General features: G+C 41.1%; 1 protein-coding gene across 1 annotated transcript in view; it reads left to right on the top strand.

Moving 5' to 3' along the window:
* C1QTNF9 (C1q and TNF related 9) overlaps nt 1-16,083 on the top strand; it is a 130,914-nt gene extending 114,831 nt beyond the window's left edge. The window contains exon 5 of the mRNA XM_085621598.1: nt 11,730-16,083. Coding sequence (XP_085477724.1) covers nt 11,730-12,502 — 773 coding nt within the window. The 3' untranslated portion in view covers nt 12,503-16,083. The remainder of the gene's footprint in view (nt 1-11,729) is intronic.
* Nucleotides 16,084-16,657: the final 574 nt, after the last annotated feature.

Genomic DNA, 16,657 nt, shown 5'->3' with positions numbered 1-16,657 from the left:
CTTCAAACCCAATTTGAGAAATGTCGTACCACCTCCCAAACACTCAACTTTTTTCTGAATCTAAGGGCCATTTCATGTGAGCCCAAAATAGCTTACATATGTTTTGGAAAAATATTGGGACCAAAGAACCCGGTATGTTTGCAATGTGTAAGGTAATCCCATTGTGTACCGAAAAGGCATCTTATAAAATAGATGCCCCAGCCACTCCATGTTGGTCTCTACATTGTGAGTCCCAGTTAGGGCCAAAGTCAGATTTCAGATGAATGAGAGGTCCAAAGCTATGGGTGAAACACCTGTTTCACAATTAGACCATGTAGTATCCATATTTCACAGTAGAGGAAATTGGGACTTCCAATGAAAAATTAGGCTGAGATGAAAACTCAGAGGGAGGCTTAGATGGAAGAGGCAGCCCATTGTGCAAGCTTTTCATCACGACCTGCCATTCGCACCAGTCACGAAAATTGTCAACATAATCAGGAACCTGTAATGACTCAGCCCCATCTTTTGATTTTCTTCAGACATCTAAATGAGGCATGTTAAGATCCGAGTGTCGGTAACATGCATTCTTTTATGTGAAGTTCTTTATATTGGAGATATTGGATTTGCACTGTCATTCTCCAAATGATGTTTAACTACTGAAGACTGCGTTGACACTGAGTCAGTGTTTCCTGGATAGAATGTATCCTTTGCCCCATCTGGATATCTTAAGAAACTCTCTAAGAGCTCAAAGATAGACTGATTTGAAATGTATTCACTCTATCATAATGAATTGGCCCCTAGATGATGAACACTCATCAGCAGGAAGATAACCTTACCCGTAAATGAGATAGCTTTTTTTGAGCTAGCTCCAGAGTCCTGATGACAGTCCAAGAAAAGTGATAGAGTGGGCCGAAACCCCAACATTGACTTTACCAATTGGACAGATGTGAATTGTCTAGAACATCATTTCTATCATTGGATGCTTTTGAGAATCTAACAATGTTCTAACCATTTTTAATCATTATATTTGATGTGAAATATTTATGTTTTGCTTGTGTTCGGTGCAACCTTCTTTTCTCATTGATTGTATTGGTTGTGAAAAAATTATAGTAAAAGTTTATTCGATAATCATGAAATGAAGTGTTTGTTGGTAGCCACTTTCACAATCTGTCCTGTGAAATTCTTGATTATTTAGCTATCTTGAACTGTGAACATTTCTGAATGAATACTTGCTGCAAACTAATTTAGTATTAAAAAAGTTTTAAATAGCTTAACAAATGGTAAGAGAGTAAGACCCTCAGGGGTAATACTTTGGTATATATGAGTCTTCCCAGTACACACAGCACAAGAGCTGTCAGAAGAAATTACTACAACCTATTTATCCATTCTTGAACTAGAGATTGTAAATTAGAAACTAGGGAGTTCATACAAAGTTTGCCAAGAGCTGGGCTGTGGACACCCAGCAGCCTTAGGCACCCTTGCGGATACCTGCCTACTACATTTAGAGTCTCCTGCCAATCTGGTGAGAAATGTTTGCCCAAGTGTTCCTGATGACATACCAGAAGCTCTTTCAGCAACAATGTCAAGGCCAGTCGAGCCTCCAACCCATTCAAAATGATTTTGTTTTGCAGAAATAAACCTCTAAAACAGAGTTTTACTTCTGCAAAGCAAAAAACAATGTCCATGATGATCGGGGAGTTTTAACCATGCACGTACTGGTCTTTGTTCATTTTTCCTGTTTGCAATCTCCAAGCATGTCATGGCAGTCATGAACAGTGAAAAATAGTGATGAAAGCCTCACCTTCGATAAGGCAGGACTTTTGAGGTTGTTAATCTGGAGTGTGAGAAGTTGGTCTGGTATATGCTGTCCACTAATTAAAGTGGGCACCTTGTACCAGTCCAAACAACCCTTATTGATGGTTAGGTTAAAGACAACCTTAATTGAAAGCTATCCTAGTGGTAGCTATGGAGAGCAGCCTTCAGGCTAAGTCTCGAAGGAATGTAAAGCAGCTTGTTTTACCAGATTAGAACCTCCTGAATGACCAAATGAAAGGAGAACCACACAAGGAATATATAAAATATATGTATTTATTACTAAACACTCTCTACTAACCTCTTTATGAGATTAGAGAACAAAGCACACAATATTAAATCACTAGAACGATGGGAAATAGCAAAATACACAGTGGGCTCCCCGGGGGAGACCAAACCATATACTAAGAAAGTGGTATAACAACCACAATTTGACTAGACACAGTGCCTAGAGCACGTAGAATCGCTGGGAACCCAAGGAACTACCCAAAGTAGTGACACAGGGGATCTACGGAAGACGGGTGCAGTGTGTGAACACAGGCACGAGCTCCGTACAATCCTATGGGAAAGTCGCGGTTGGAATTTTAAAGATTAAGGACTCTTCGGAGAGGACTTTAAGCAAACCCAGTCAAACATAGAAGGTTCTAAGGCCAGCACTCTTGAGAGTACTGAGATACCCGTGTTACCTATCCCAGAGGAGCCGGGGGCATAGGGGTCAAGTGATGACGGGAACCTTTGTCGTTTTCAATGGCGTGATGCGGAAAAAGTGCTGCTGCTGGGAAGATGAAAAGTGTCCGGTGGGATCCAAGCCTGGATCCGAGGTGAGAAGAACATGAAGGCAGAGGGGACAGAGTCTGTCCACCGATGTCAGGTGCTTCAGGTGAGAAGAGGTGAAGCTTGACTCTGCAGCCACGGGGACCAGGAGACGTCGACAATGACCAAAGTCTGGAGGTGAGCTGTCCCACAAAGGATGTCAAGTGCTGGGGGTCAGTGTCTGGATTGAACACCAACAAGCCTTGGCAACTGCAACCCACGTGGGCAGAGGAAAGATGCTTCGGTGAGGACCAGCAAGGTCCTGGGGACTCTCCAAGCTATGGAAAGTCAGGGCACATCTAGAGCAACCAGGAAAGCCCATGGAAAGTCAAAGTTACCTTGACAGGGGCCCACAGGCCAACGGACCAGGGATCGCGAAGGGACCTCAAGCTGAATCACGAAATACCAGCCCATGGAACACTCGTGGAGTGTAGGCCAGAAATCTTCAGTGAAAATACTGCTCGGGTCAGGACTACAAGTAGCCCAAAGCATAGCCTCAGGGATCACCAAAAAGCATATGCTGCTGCAAAAGTACACAGTGCACAGGGGTTCAGGTTGCACGGTCCCCACAAAGGATACGGGCCTCAGATTTGCTGAGAGCGTAGATCAACTTCAGAGACCTTGGGAACCCACCTCCAGTGTTGCAGAAATCTTCAGAGGCCTCAGGAGCTTGTGAGATGCAACCCAGTCATATGCATTTAGGTGCCTGCCTTGCAGGGGAGCAGTGCTTAATTTGTAAAATATGAAGTCCAGGTTTTCAAATGTTTTTCGCAGGCCACACCCATTTTTCTCTGGCTCCACCCACTTCCTCCACTGGGTCCACACACAATCCTACGTATGTAAATCACCGTATATGAAATGTTACATAAGCCAGGCCCAGAGGACTACAAGTTGTTGGAGTGACATGTCCATACGGGTAGGCAGTATAGTTTAAGACTGCTTGATCTGGAGAATCACAACCTCTGAATTGAAAATGAAACACCATAATTGGGGGTTCTCTTTAATAATAAGAATTGATTTCTACCCAAAGTAACCCTTTTTGCAACATTAATCTATGCTCTAACCTACACATTGAACTGTGCATGCAGTTCTTTGACGACAGTTAATAATTTACTGTTCTATATTAGGATTTTTAATTTATAATCTGTAACGATGGCTGTCTCTTAGAAAAGCAGTAACCCACTGACCTATTTACATTATGTGCACTTTTCATCTGCATGGTACGAATTCTTTACAGCAGGCACATTAACCCTCAACCTAATGATGAGGCAAAACCTCTACTAGACACAACTCCCATCGCTCTCCAGGAAGAACATTAATCACTGAGTTATCTGTTAATCTTTATTGTTGCCTGGAAAATTGCTGGAGACAAGGAACCCGGCAGCAGATGCTTTTAAAATGAAAATAAACTTGCAAACACTGAGCTCCTTGAAATCGGCACCCGGTTTGGTGGTACCGGTCGTACTGCCCCAAGCCGGCCATGAGACCAATTAAATACTGGTGTCACAGTGTGACCTCACTGTGGCACAGAGAGGGTGCAACACTGCCAGCAAACTCTAATTCACCTCTACAGTAGGCACTCGTGTGTGGACTGCGATGGGGACCAGGGCAGAAATAATATGAAAAACATGCCCACGGCAGCGGATGGCACGTGAACAGGGTTTTGCTGAAACCAGTGGCATTCACAGGGACTTGCTCCAAAGACCGGTTTGGCTGCTGGCACAGCACTTACTTTGGCCTGCATCATGCATGAAAAAAAAGTAAATACCGAGTGAATACTGTAAGGGGATTGTGCGTTTTGACCCATCACTACTGAGGTGGCCATGTGCTAACTAGAATGTAAAGGATGAGCATCGCTCCACTACCGGCGGGTGTTATGCAAGTTCAAAAGCTTTATTCGGTTTGTACAATACAACCATATAAGCAAAACAGAACAATAAAACAGTATATTAAAAAGGAATCATGAATGCAGTAAAATTTGGTCACAAAGAGGTTAGTTTACATAGCAAAAAGGTGCCATATACAATGAGCAAAATGCATTATAGTGTACAGGTTTAACCCCTTTCAATGCCGAGCAAATGTTCCATTAGCATTATTTAGCAGTAAGGAAAAAATTCCACATAAAGTGACAAGTGTATAGTAGCTGTGCAAAGAATGCAAAGTGCAATGAAGGCATTATAAAGTGCAGTATATATCCATAGTCTCCTCAAAATTTTGAAGTACAGAAAAATTGCTATCAGTGCATGGTAATGTGCAAAATAAACAAATGAATAAAAACTACGCAGGGCAAATCATTGACTTCCTTATGGTTACACATTTTAACACGTAAGATGCAGTAAAAAAACAAATATCTGGGCTTCCTAAAGATGATATTAACTTCATTGCTGTTTTAGTGGACCGAACATTATATTTTAAAAAGATAGGTTTGAGGTAAAATTTCCTAAAATGGTAATAAAACTTGCAAAACAGTAAAAAATGGCAGCAACTTTGTTTGGGAATATTGTCACAAGGGCACATAGAGTTAGATCGAGATCTCATATGCGGGAATGACACTAAATGATGGACTATCCCCAACCTTAAACGGGTTAGAACAAATCGATGAGAGTTGCATGTTACAGTAGTAAAATATGTCTGAAAACCTTTATTCAAATTTAAACCATAATAAAATATTATAGTTGGTAGGTTTCTAAACTGCCTCTCTCTGGCCGCTCTCTTATGTGATAAAAACCTCAGTTTTAGATCTTTCTTTGATATCAGCGCTGCAGCTTCTGGTCTCAAGCGGATATTACAATCATATAAAAGGTGGAACCAATGGTAAATATAGCTCAGCCAGGGTATACGTGATGAATGGTCAAGCCTCACACAGTCTTTGGTAATTGTTTGTGTAAATAGTGTCTCTGGTTTAGACCAAATAGAACGCCAGAGTAATAATGGACGTAATGCAGCTAAATCCGTGACATATTCTATTCCTACTTCCTCGTGGATTAACATAGTTGATGCTGAGGGGGGGGACACATAATAATTTTTTAAAAACTTGTTTTCATCGCTCTGTAAAGAATTCACACAATGGTGGCCCCACACTCCCGCACCATACAGTGCCGATGAAACACACCTGGAATTATAAATGGCCATCATTTCTTTAATTCTTCTTTGTCCCAATTTAGCGGAGAATCTAAATATACTGTTAGTGTTTCTAATCATCTTCAATCTCACGTTCTCATCCTCATTTGCCCATATCCCATCTCCGGAGAATGTTATTCCTAAGTAACAAACCCTACTGACCGTTTGCATCTTAACTTTATCAATATAGAAGGTGCTAACCGGCTTTACTTTCTTGCCGCAAATCATCGCGAAAGTCTTGATTTTGTTAACTATCAATTTTCTATTTTCAATAAATAACACAAAGTTATCGATAAGACGTTGTAATCCAACCTGTGTTCGCGATAAAAGGACAGCATCATCCGCATATAATAAAATCGGAATAGCACTACCGTCTATAATAGGGGCATCCGAAGGTAGCTGACTTAAAATAGAATCAATTTGATTAATAAATAATGAAAATAAAAAAGGCGCTAAAACACAACCCTGTCGGATTCCTCTGGCAACTTTAAAGAACGGTGTGCATTCCCCTGATGGTCCATAGCGAACTTTACATGACAGTCTTGAGTAGAGCCGGGCTAGAAAATATACACATTCCTTTGGGGCACCTAGTTCTAATAAAATTTCCCATAAAATGTTATGATCTACAAGATCAAAAGCACTGCTCAGGTCTGCGAAACAGAGGAACAGGTTGCCCTCCTTAGCAGTTGTGTACTTATTGATAAGGAGGTCAAGATTTACGCACTGTTCCAATGTCCCCAGACCTTTTCTAAAGCCATATTGGCCCTTGATAAGATTGAGTTATCCATGGCCCAGGTTTCTAGTCTTTTTAACATAATTCTACTCATTATTTTAATTGAGGAATCCAAAAGAGAGATGGGGCGGTAATTACTTGCCTCAGATTTGGATCCTTTTTTGAAAAGGGGGATAATTAAGGATTGGCCCCATGAGATAGGTAATTGTCCCTCGCAGTCGCGTTAAAAAGCCTAGTCAGAATAGGGGCCCACAGATGTAACTCAGTTTTGTATAGGTCCAGTGGGACCCCATCTGGTCCAGGGGCTTTGCCTCCTTTACTAATAATTAGGCTCTCATATACCTCATCTAGACTTATTTCTAGGGGTAACCTTGGCCATGTGCAATCGTTGTACATTAAAGAATCTAAAACTAGCCTATCAGGATTAAAAATGTTTAAAAAATGTTCGGTCCATGAGTTGCAATCTACATGTGAAGTTATTTCGGGCACTCTGTCATTCTTTAAAAAGGAGCTATTTATAGTCTCCCAGTAGAGTTTGCTATTGTTTGTATCTGCCGCTAAGTTAAGGTTGTTCCAGGCCTCTTCTTGAAGGTCTCTTTTCCTTTTAGCAAGGGTTACTTTGTAGATACCGCGAAAAATTTGAATACTAGTAGAATTACGTGGTTTAGTACTCAAAGCTTGTTTTAAATCATGTAGGGCGCGAGTACAACTTTTGTCAAACCATCCTGAATTAATTTCTTTTTTCTCGTTATTTTTCTTAGTGAGCAGGCTTTCTATTGTTTCATTAATCCTGTCAATGCTAGTAAGTATAATGTTGGGGTTAACTTCCTCGCCAAGACAGTAGTCTATCTCCTTGCTACATTTTCTTATCACCTCTTCGTGTAATTTATATGGGACGATCCTCGACCATCTAATCCTCATACCATTTGGTCTCACAGCTTCAACGTTATTAATACAATTGTTTCCCTTTGTTTGTTTATTACCCCAGCATTGTAATATTATTGATATACTATTGTGGTCTCGTAACGCTTGCTCATTGACCCATAGTTTAGAGTAAGCAGTATTATTGGAGCGCAGAATGTGGTCAATGTAGGTGTTAGCATTTCTCCCTGTAAAAGTTGGGCAATTGATATTTTCCCTGTTTTTCATGCAACTTAGCATTTCCAAATCAAACTTTGCTATCATATTATTTAGCGCTGTGCCATAGGTGCAATGTCAATAATCAGCATCTTCCATGTTTCCGCTCTCCCTTCTAGTCCCACACAAATAACTCATAGCAAAAGGGCATGGGCTAATATTAAAATCTCCCGCCCATAAAATGATAGTCTGGTTACATGATAACGCCAGAGCCCTCTTAATTTCGTTTTCCAACGGGGCTAAGATTTTTCCTCTGTCAACACTAAAAACATTATTATAAAAATTAATCAATACTAAGTCTTTGCCTTTATGAAATTCTAGTCGTAGCACCTGTGAGTAAATATCCACTGAGGTGCAACTTCTAATTTTACAGGTATTAAGTTTATTTGATATTAGAAGTAGTAAGCCTCCCTTAGCCCTACCAGCGACTGAGCTGACTGCATTCAAGCAGTACGAGGTATAACCCTCGATAAAAATAGGCTCCTTTCGCCAAGTTTCTTGGAGGCATATTATATCATAGCCCGTAGTTATGAAATCCCTCCAGAATGGGGTTTCCAATTTTCTGTTTATACCTGCTATATTCCAAGTGACAACACTATAACCCGATTCCAGGTCTAAATTAGCAGCTGCAAATCCATTATTTACTGCTACAGGAATTTCTGTGGATAGGTGGGTATCTTTCATAGATAACTTGACTGGTGTGCTGATGGGTTCCAGTTCCTCTATTGTGCTAGCGGCTTCATCTGTGTTGCGTTTAAACTCAGTGGATGTTTGTGCGGTTATTACTGCGCTAGGTAGGTGGCAGGTATCCTGGCTACAATATCTCTTTTCTCCCTTACGTTCTTCAGATGTTACATTCGGTATGGGACTTATAGAATAGCTATCCTGGTTTATACCTTTTGACCGGTTAAGTCAGTCAATATCCTCTAGGGATTCAAAGGCCTTGAATCTATTATATGTAGGAATAGAAAAATTAAAACAGAGTCTCGGATGTTTTACAAGATTATTGTTGGTTGAATGGCTGGGTTCCGATAGGTGCCTATAAAAATAGCCTAGTGGTAATAAAGTTGTATTAAATTCCCACGCCGATGGTAGTGGAGCATTTTTAAGAGTACTCTTGGCCCATGAACAAGATTTGAAATTTATTATAACGCAATCCCCCTCAAAATTGTATCTGAGGGGGCCTGCCCAACCCACCCTTTGTGTTAATATAATCTGACTAGCCCCCTCCATAGGGAAATTACAGTTGTTAGCCAACCAGTGGAGGATTTTATTTTTTAGTGTATCGTGATTCTCAACTTGCCCATTTCTTAGCTTAGGTATGTTAGTGAGCACTGCCACATAAGCACTGCATTACGGGGGCAAATTGATACAAGGTAAGGACTGTCTAATAGCTTTTGCTGTCGTGTGGGTTTCATTATCCCTGCATAGTTGCTCTATAGGTGTAGTTTTTACGTTAGGTTGTGCTCCCTGGTTTATACTGGCTGTTGAATTTCCTCCCACAGGTAATTGAGGACTTATTACTAAACCTCCACGGGGCTGACATAGTGTTTGTGCTAGGAACTGTGGAAGGTTTATTCTTGGTCACGTTTAGTTTTCCAGTACTTCCCTCAATAGTACCCTCTGGTATAATGGTTGCTTCTACACCTGCTCTTTGTAGTTCATGCAACCCATTTTTATCAATGGAGCCTCTTAATTTGTGAACCTCCCTAGCCAAGTTATCCACTTTTTCGTGTAAAGGTCTAATCAGCTCGACCAATTTATCGAAAATTGCTTCTATATTAAATGTGCCCACAGAGTTTTGCTTAGCCCTTGTACATGTAGTAACCATATTCTCCATAGTGGTTAATTTTTTCCCCTTTTCCTCATTATGTTGCCCTGCCCTGTGGTTTTTTGCCGTGCGCCTTTTGAGTTAACCAAAGGGGATGATGGAAGAATAGAGCTATTATCAGTATCAAACAATCTAGGAGTATTCGAAATTTTAGACTGGATGCTGTCATTGGTATTAACTCCATCTGGGGTGATCATGCCTATGGCCGTCTCGCTATTATGTGAAGTTGCTCTACTGAGGTTTCCTTGATCTATTGGTTGTGGTGCACTTGATCCCATAGATAATCGTCTTTCTGTACGATCTATTTCTTGGGTAAGAACACTAACTGCTTTTACCAAATATGTATCAATAGTGTTGCATGCTGTGTCAGCTAGTGCTTTGGCTCGGCGCCTCGCCATATCAAGTTATTTTGCATAAACCTCCCCCTACCTTATATTCTAGAATATCACTGTTGGGCCGTGGACACAGTCTGCAAGATATACAATTGGTGTAGCTTCTCATATGTCCCGCATCCGGCCCGACTCAGAGGGGTGGCCCAGCCCGGCCTCCCTCGGCCTCCGACGGCCAAAGATGGCCCGCCCTTTGCCCGGGCTTAGCCCGGCTTGTCCCGCGCGCGTCCTCGTCAGTGACATCAGTGATGTCATCAGTGATGTCACTGACCATGTCATGAGTGATGTAATATGTGACGTCATCAGCAGTGCATTGCGGGGGCGCGAGTTATAGTTAGCTGAACTAACTATAACAGGGGAATTTCTAGGGTTTTGTACGAGGGAAATGTCCAGATAACTATAACGCACTGAAACCTATGGTTTTTTCAGTGAATATATATATATACATATATATACATAGATAGTAAATCTATACATACCTATACATACTTACCTTGATGGCCTAGTCGATATTCTGTGGTTGATATGTTTGTAGGTTGACATATAACATATTTAATGTGGTAGAAAACTTGAGGGGGTGGGAAACACTAAAATCTCTCTTTGCTTGTGGGTGATTGAAGTTAGGTCTGCTTGGGGCACCCATAAGAGTGGGTGATTGTGACAGATTTGCCCTACCTAGGCCCAAATTGGTAAGGTTTGGGCCTTGGCACGCATTTTCAAGAAACGTTTACTGTATCACGGTTGCTATGAATGGAAGTAAATTGAAAATGCTTTAAAGGATCCCTTAGATTTCTGAACAGGTAAGTATGGTGCATAACACCACAAAAAGTGGGTTGCACAGGGAAAATTTCAGCTTTTCTTACAATCTTGGAGGAAGGGGAGTTACTTAGTAAGTAAGTAAGTTTATATGCAGTTAATTCAAATCATTGCATATAGCTAACCATAATAACCATTCGTGCAATAGTAGCAACACACCCAAAAGATAATAATAAAGACCCGTAAAACATGCAAATTGCATTTGGGAATAAAACGTCCGATATTTAAAGTTTAGGCTACTGTGTTTCTTGTGTGCGGGCCCATTGGTATCCATGCTTTCATGGCAGGGATTGGGAACACCAACCAGCCCTGGCAGATTGCTGCTCGACAGGCCCCGGGAACGGGGATGGGGTGGGGGGTGCTAGTGAGAAGCACCGCTCCTTCTTTTGTTACAGTGGGCTGATATTGCAGCACTGCTGCAAAACTGGACCCCAGTAACAAAACCGGCCCACACTGGTACAAAGCCAGCCCCCACCCCTCCGGCGCACCGGGAAACGCCCACTGCCTGCTATGGATAGTCCGGCCCTGCATGCTTTGCTCAGTTCTTATTTTAGCTCCTAGTGGGCCATCCATCCACATATTTGTGCAAAAACAAGGCATTTGTATCTGATCTTGACTCCTTACGTAGGGTGCCTCTTTGTCCCGGTGCGCACATCTTATTGACCCCTTGCTAAAGTGGATCTAAAGTGCAAGTGGTTTGTGCAAGGTGCTCCTAAACCGCATACTGGCCTTGACCGATTGTTTGTCTTGGGTTGTGAGAACTCTTGCACAGCACTGTGTGATTTTGCACTGCACCTATAGACTTTTATAATGGTAAGCAATTAGGCAAAATTATTTGAACCAAAGAAAACACCTTAATAATTAACCCCTTTGTTTTTTGTTTTTTTGTATATTTTTTATTGAGAAGTACATGTCAGTATATAAACAATACCCCTTTGGTTTTTACCATCTACCTCTTCACGGGTGATTTGATGTTTGTGATACGCTGCGGGTACTCTGTCTTGAGAGTTTCACATGAGAAGTGTTGTGGAAAGGCTGAAACAGAAGATTATCCTATGAAAATTAATCTGATTTAAACAAGTCATTTCTTTGTATTTAGGGACTGATGGCAAGGTTGAAGAAAAAGGAAATAAAGGAGAACAAGGACTGCGAGGATTTCCAGGGAAACTTGGGCCTCAAGGGATTCCCGGACCAGTGGGACATAAGGGTCAAAAGGGAGAACTAGGACTACAAGGACGAAAAGGCATGAAAGGTGACACAGGTGACCGCGGACCTGAAGGAGCAAAGGGTGAAATAGGTTACACAGGTGCCATTGGGCTGCCTGGTCCTGTGGGTCCCACCGGTATTCAAGGTCTGAAGGGGGATACAGGAGATATTGGACCAAAGGGTGCACTTGGATTGCAGGGTGAAAAAGGCACTAAAGGGGATACCGGGGAGAAGGGTAACACAGGCGACATCGCCACAGTTCCAAAAAGTGCCTTCACCGTTGGTCTCACAATTGCTACCAAGCTGCCACCTGCCAATGTTCCCATCAGGTTTGACAAAGTGATCTATAATGGGCAAAGTCACTACAGTCAAGAAACAGGAAAGTTTACCTGCGAGTTTGCCGGAATCTATTATTTCACCTATCACATCACAGTTTATTCAAGAAATGTAAGGGTAGCTCTGGTTAAGAATGGGATTAAAATCATCCACACTGTGGACAAGTACCAGGGCTCTGAGGACCAGGCGTCGGGTGGAGCAGTGCTCCAGCTGCAAGTTGGCGATGAGGTGTGGATGCAGACATCTGGGGGAGAGGCTTTCAGTGGATTGTTTGCAGACCAGGATGATGACACAACTTTCACTGGTTTTCTTCTGTTTTCTTTTCAATAAATTGATGAAGGATACAAATTCCTCAAAAACAGACTTTCGTTATTGTTTCATGTTTAAATTGCACAGGTCAATTAAAATGCTGCCTAACCTCGTACTGCATTTTAGTTCATTCCTTTATGTATCACTGACAGTATTGAAATCACTGCTTTCTGTGTAACAAGGTCTGTAACGTCAAAGGCCATAATCTGCTTAGTATAAAAGGAAGGGCAGCTTAATTTTATTGTTAATGTGTTTTTGCAGTACCCTGATACTACACTCTCCTCAAACTCCATCTCAGTTCCCTTTCTGTGATGTCAACTTTTTGGGTTTCCTAGCAAAGTGAAAACTGAATTGTTTAGGAAACACCCTCAGCAAACTCACTAGAAGGGCATTATGGGCCCAACCTTTTCAGATAGTACAATAGCAAGAATTGTATCCCCTTTCCTTTGAATTCGCTGGCATGAAACCCTGGGGCACAACTTCCACTCCTGCCCACTTTCTAGGACCTCCCAAAAACAATCAGTAGAATGTTGGATACATCTTCAAAGGGCTGGGATTGGACAAACTCTACATGGCAGAATCTATCAGCAGCAAAATTAGGTTGCAGCTGTTTGTGAGCATCAGGAACCAACAAAGTACTCAACCACATGTTAAGCACAAGCTAGTAATCAGAGGCTTTATATCAACATAATTATTGCATATATCCTTTGCTTGAACAAAGTGTTCACAGATTGTGATTTTTTTTTTAAACCTGCACCATAACAACTGCATGATAACTTCAAATGCAATATCAAATGAGCCAATGTCATAGTCATGGCTCATCTTGATGCAGCCTCCAGACCAGTAAACGGTGGGGCGTTTTGTGATGTAGAGCAATGCAATCACCTATTATTTGGTCTGGGGTATGTTGCCAGACATTACTCTGTGGACAATAGACAATTGTGTTGGCAGGAACAGTGGCCAAGAAATTGTTCTCTCAAATGAACAGAGTCAATGACTGTGATAAAAAACTATTGACTATAATGCACTCCCTATTTGAGTATTGGGTTTATCGTAGCAATTCCTTACTCATTTTCTCATGCCTCTTTGGGAGTAATGTTAGACATTTACTTTCATTTTCTTTTGTTTTACTGTTTTGCTAGCATGGCTTGTCTGGTGAACTTCTCAGCTTTCCTGTTTTGGGGTTCAGCAGACCTAAGAAAAGTCCAAGGTTTGTGGACCACATATTTTAACACTACCAAGGAAAGACGGACTAAGGTTCTCATTTAACATTTGCTGACTTTCTATTACCTTCCAAAAATTCACAAGGATCTGACTAATCCTCCTGGAAGTCCAATTGTGTCCTCAAAAAATAGCCTTCTTGAAAATACATTGATTTACATTGACTGCTTTTTAAACCCCATTGTGAAAGATCTTAGTTCTTATGTTAAGGACACGAAAAATTTCTTGGGCATTGTAACAAATATCCAATAGGAAACAGACATGCTATTAATAACTCTCGATAAAGGACTGCCAGCAATGCAATTTTTCCTTGACAAGAGAAATTTGAAATATCGTAAACACAATGAGAGGTTGATATCTTTTTGACTGAAAAATTATATTTTCTTATTTTCAGGGGAACTCTACCGCCAACAAGAGGGGACAGCCATGGGCACGTGCTTCGCCCCCAGTTACGTGAATTTATTCATGGGCTTGTGGGAGAAGCAAGTCTGGCAAAAATGAGAATTGGCTGGAGAAGATAACGTTATGGTCTCGATATATCGATGACCTCTTCATTATTTGGAAGGGGACATATGAAGAGGCAACTAGTTACATTACAGTCCCTAATGACAATGACCTTAACTTGAAATCCACTGAACGTATCAGCTACACACAGGTGGCATATCTAGATCTACTTGTCTATATTGAAGACAACACTCTGCAAACCACACTTTATCGTAAACCTACGGCAGGAAATAGCACACTGCACGCAGGTAGTTTTCACCCTATGGGGAAATACTGAGTATCAAATAAAATTGCTCTGCCATAAATGACTTTTTGAAATCAAGGGACCAAGCACTTCAAAGAAAGAGGATATACCAAGGGGATATTAAGAGAGGCAGTGAAAAAATCAGATTGCCTACATAGACAAGATCTCGTAGTGGATAAGAAAGAGAAGAAAGCTAGCACAGGGGAGATACAATGGGTCAAGGGATCGATAAAATGATCACCGAATTTACCACAAGTTCTTCCGAAGTCTATCGTATTTTCCGTAAGAACTGGAAAATACCTAAAACAGATAACATTGTGGGTCCACAAATCCCTAAAGCACCACTCATCACGTACAGAAGAGGTCCCGCATTAAAAGACCTTCTAGTCAGGAGCCCCTTCATCAAGGGGCAAAGGAAAGGAGATATGGTGACTGGGTTTTTTCCATGTATGATATGCAAGGTGTACAAGAATAGCCAGAAAATCAAAGAATTTGAGATACCAGGCAGAAGAACTAAACGTAGAATCAACAAACTACTGAATTGTAACTCTGAATATACGATTTATTGCCTTACCTGTCCATGCAAAATGCGATTTAGCAGAAGCACAATTCATCCCACCAAAAAAGAATCCTAGAGCATATGCAGGCGATCAAAAACCATGATCCAGCATACCCGGTTGCCCGACACTTTCAGGATAAACACAAAATCAATCCAAATCTCCTGAAGTTCTTTTGCTTAGACCAGATACACAAAGAAGAAAGGGGAGGTGATAGAACGAGAAAGTTAAGAGATTTAGAATCGAAATACATTATCAAACTACAGACAAAAACTCCCAAGGGTCTTAATAAAGAAGAGGAGTTGTGGGTACACATTCCGCAGCAGTGTGACATATTGTAAATAGTTGGAGGATAAAGAAATAGGAGAGAAAGAAAGATAATGACTTAATGCTAAGTGTAAAATCTGTCAATTGTTCATTCGTTGTATCTTAAGAACAATCAAATCAAATGGTTTGCCTATTCAAGGCAAGATTGTGCACCATGATATGAATTTCTATGAAACATATGCAAACATTTAGCAAAATAATGAACTACAAGTTAAGAAGCGTTTGCCCATCCAGGGCTAAATTGATTTATATTATATTGTATATTAATGCATGAGAAATATTTTTGTTCCGTTCAATCATTTGATATTGAAATATATATGATCCCATTAAGGTGATAGGAGAACTAAAATATCATGGAAAGAAATCAGATTGATAAGCTTTTTTGTATATATTGTATAGTGTAATCTATTGTAAAGATACCATGATAAGATGGCTGACAACAAAATCCCTTCTGGAATCCGAAGGAAAACCTTTTTTCTATGTTTACCAATAGAATGAAGTGCCTCCTTTGTCTATGTTGATGATTACGTTTATTTAAGTTGTTTCTTGACAAAGCCACACCAACATTGAAGACGGCGTTAAGCCGAAACGCTTCAGTTCAGTGCTGTGGTCGTGTTGCTGAATTCAAATTTTAAAATAGAGACATCTGCAGTGTGTGCCTCGTTTTTTCGATCAGGACGAGATGGATGTTTAGGGATATATATATATATCAGATCGAGAAAGGCTGCTGTGACAGCCGAAACGCGTCTCTTCAGTCGTGGGGTCGTGGGAGGCCCGATGAAATAAAATAAGCTTTTACCTTGCAGCCCTTGTGTGCTTGCCTTCTTCAAGTGTGGAGTAGGAGTTGGTTTCGATATATATATATATTATCTACTGGCGGTCGCCAGTAGATAGTTATAGTTAGGACCGAGTTCCCATAGGAAATCTGAAAATTCTATTTTGCATAACTTTGGCGCCGGTTGACTTATCTTCATGAAATTTTCAAAACTAATGGGGCGCTCCGCTCAGCTCCTACCCTGAAAGTCTTGGGGTGATTCGTCAAGCGGGGTCTGAGAAAAAAGGGGGTCACAAAACACGTTTCCCCCATGCATTTTCCCATAGGACCTTTAGTCGAAGGTACAGCCCGAACGGCTGAACAGAATTACTTGAAATTTGGCAAAGAGGTAGTCCTCAGGTCAGGCATGTGCCTTTTGCATATATGGTGTCAATCTGTCCAGTAGTTCCTGAGAAAATTGCAGTTAAAAGTACATAAATATCTATATGCGCGCACCGTGCGCGTACCAAATGTGCGCGAGCGTAATTCTGATTGGTGGTTAGATGTCA

This window comes from Triturus cristatus, chromosome 8 (assembly GCF_964204655.1).
Source record: "Triturus cristatus chromosome 8, aTriCri1.1, whole genome shotgun sequence".
Classification (NCBI taxonomy): Eukaryota; Metazoa; Chordata; class Amphibia; order Caudata; family Salamandridae; genus Triturus; species Triturus cristatus.
This window is presented reverse-complemented; position numbering and strand designations above follow the sequence as displayed.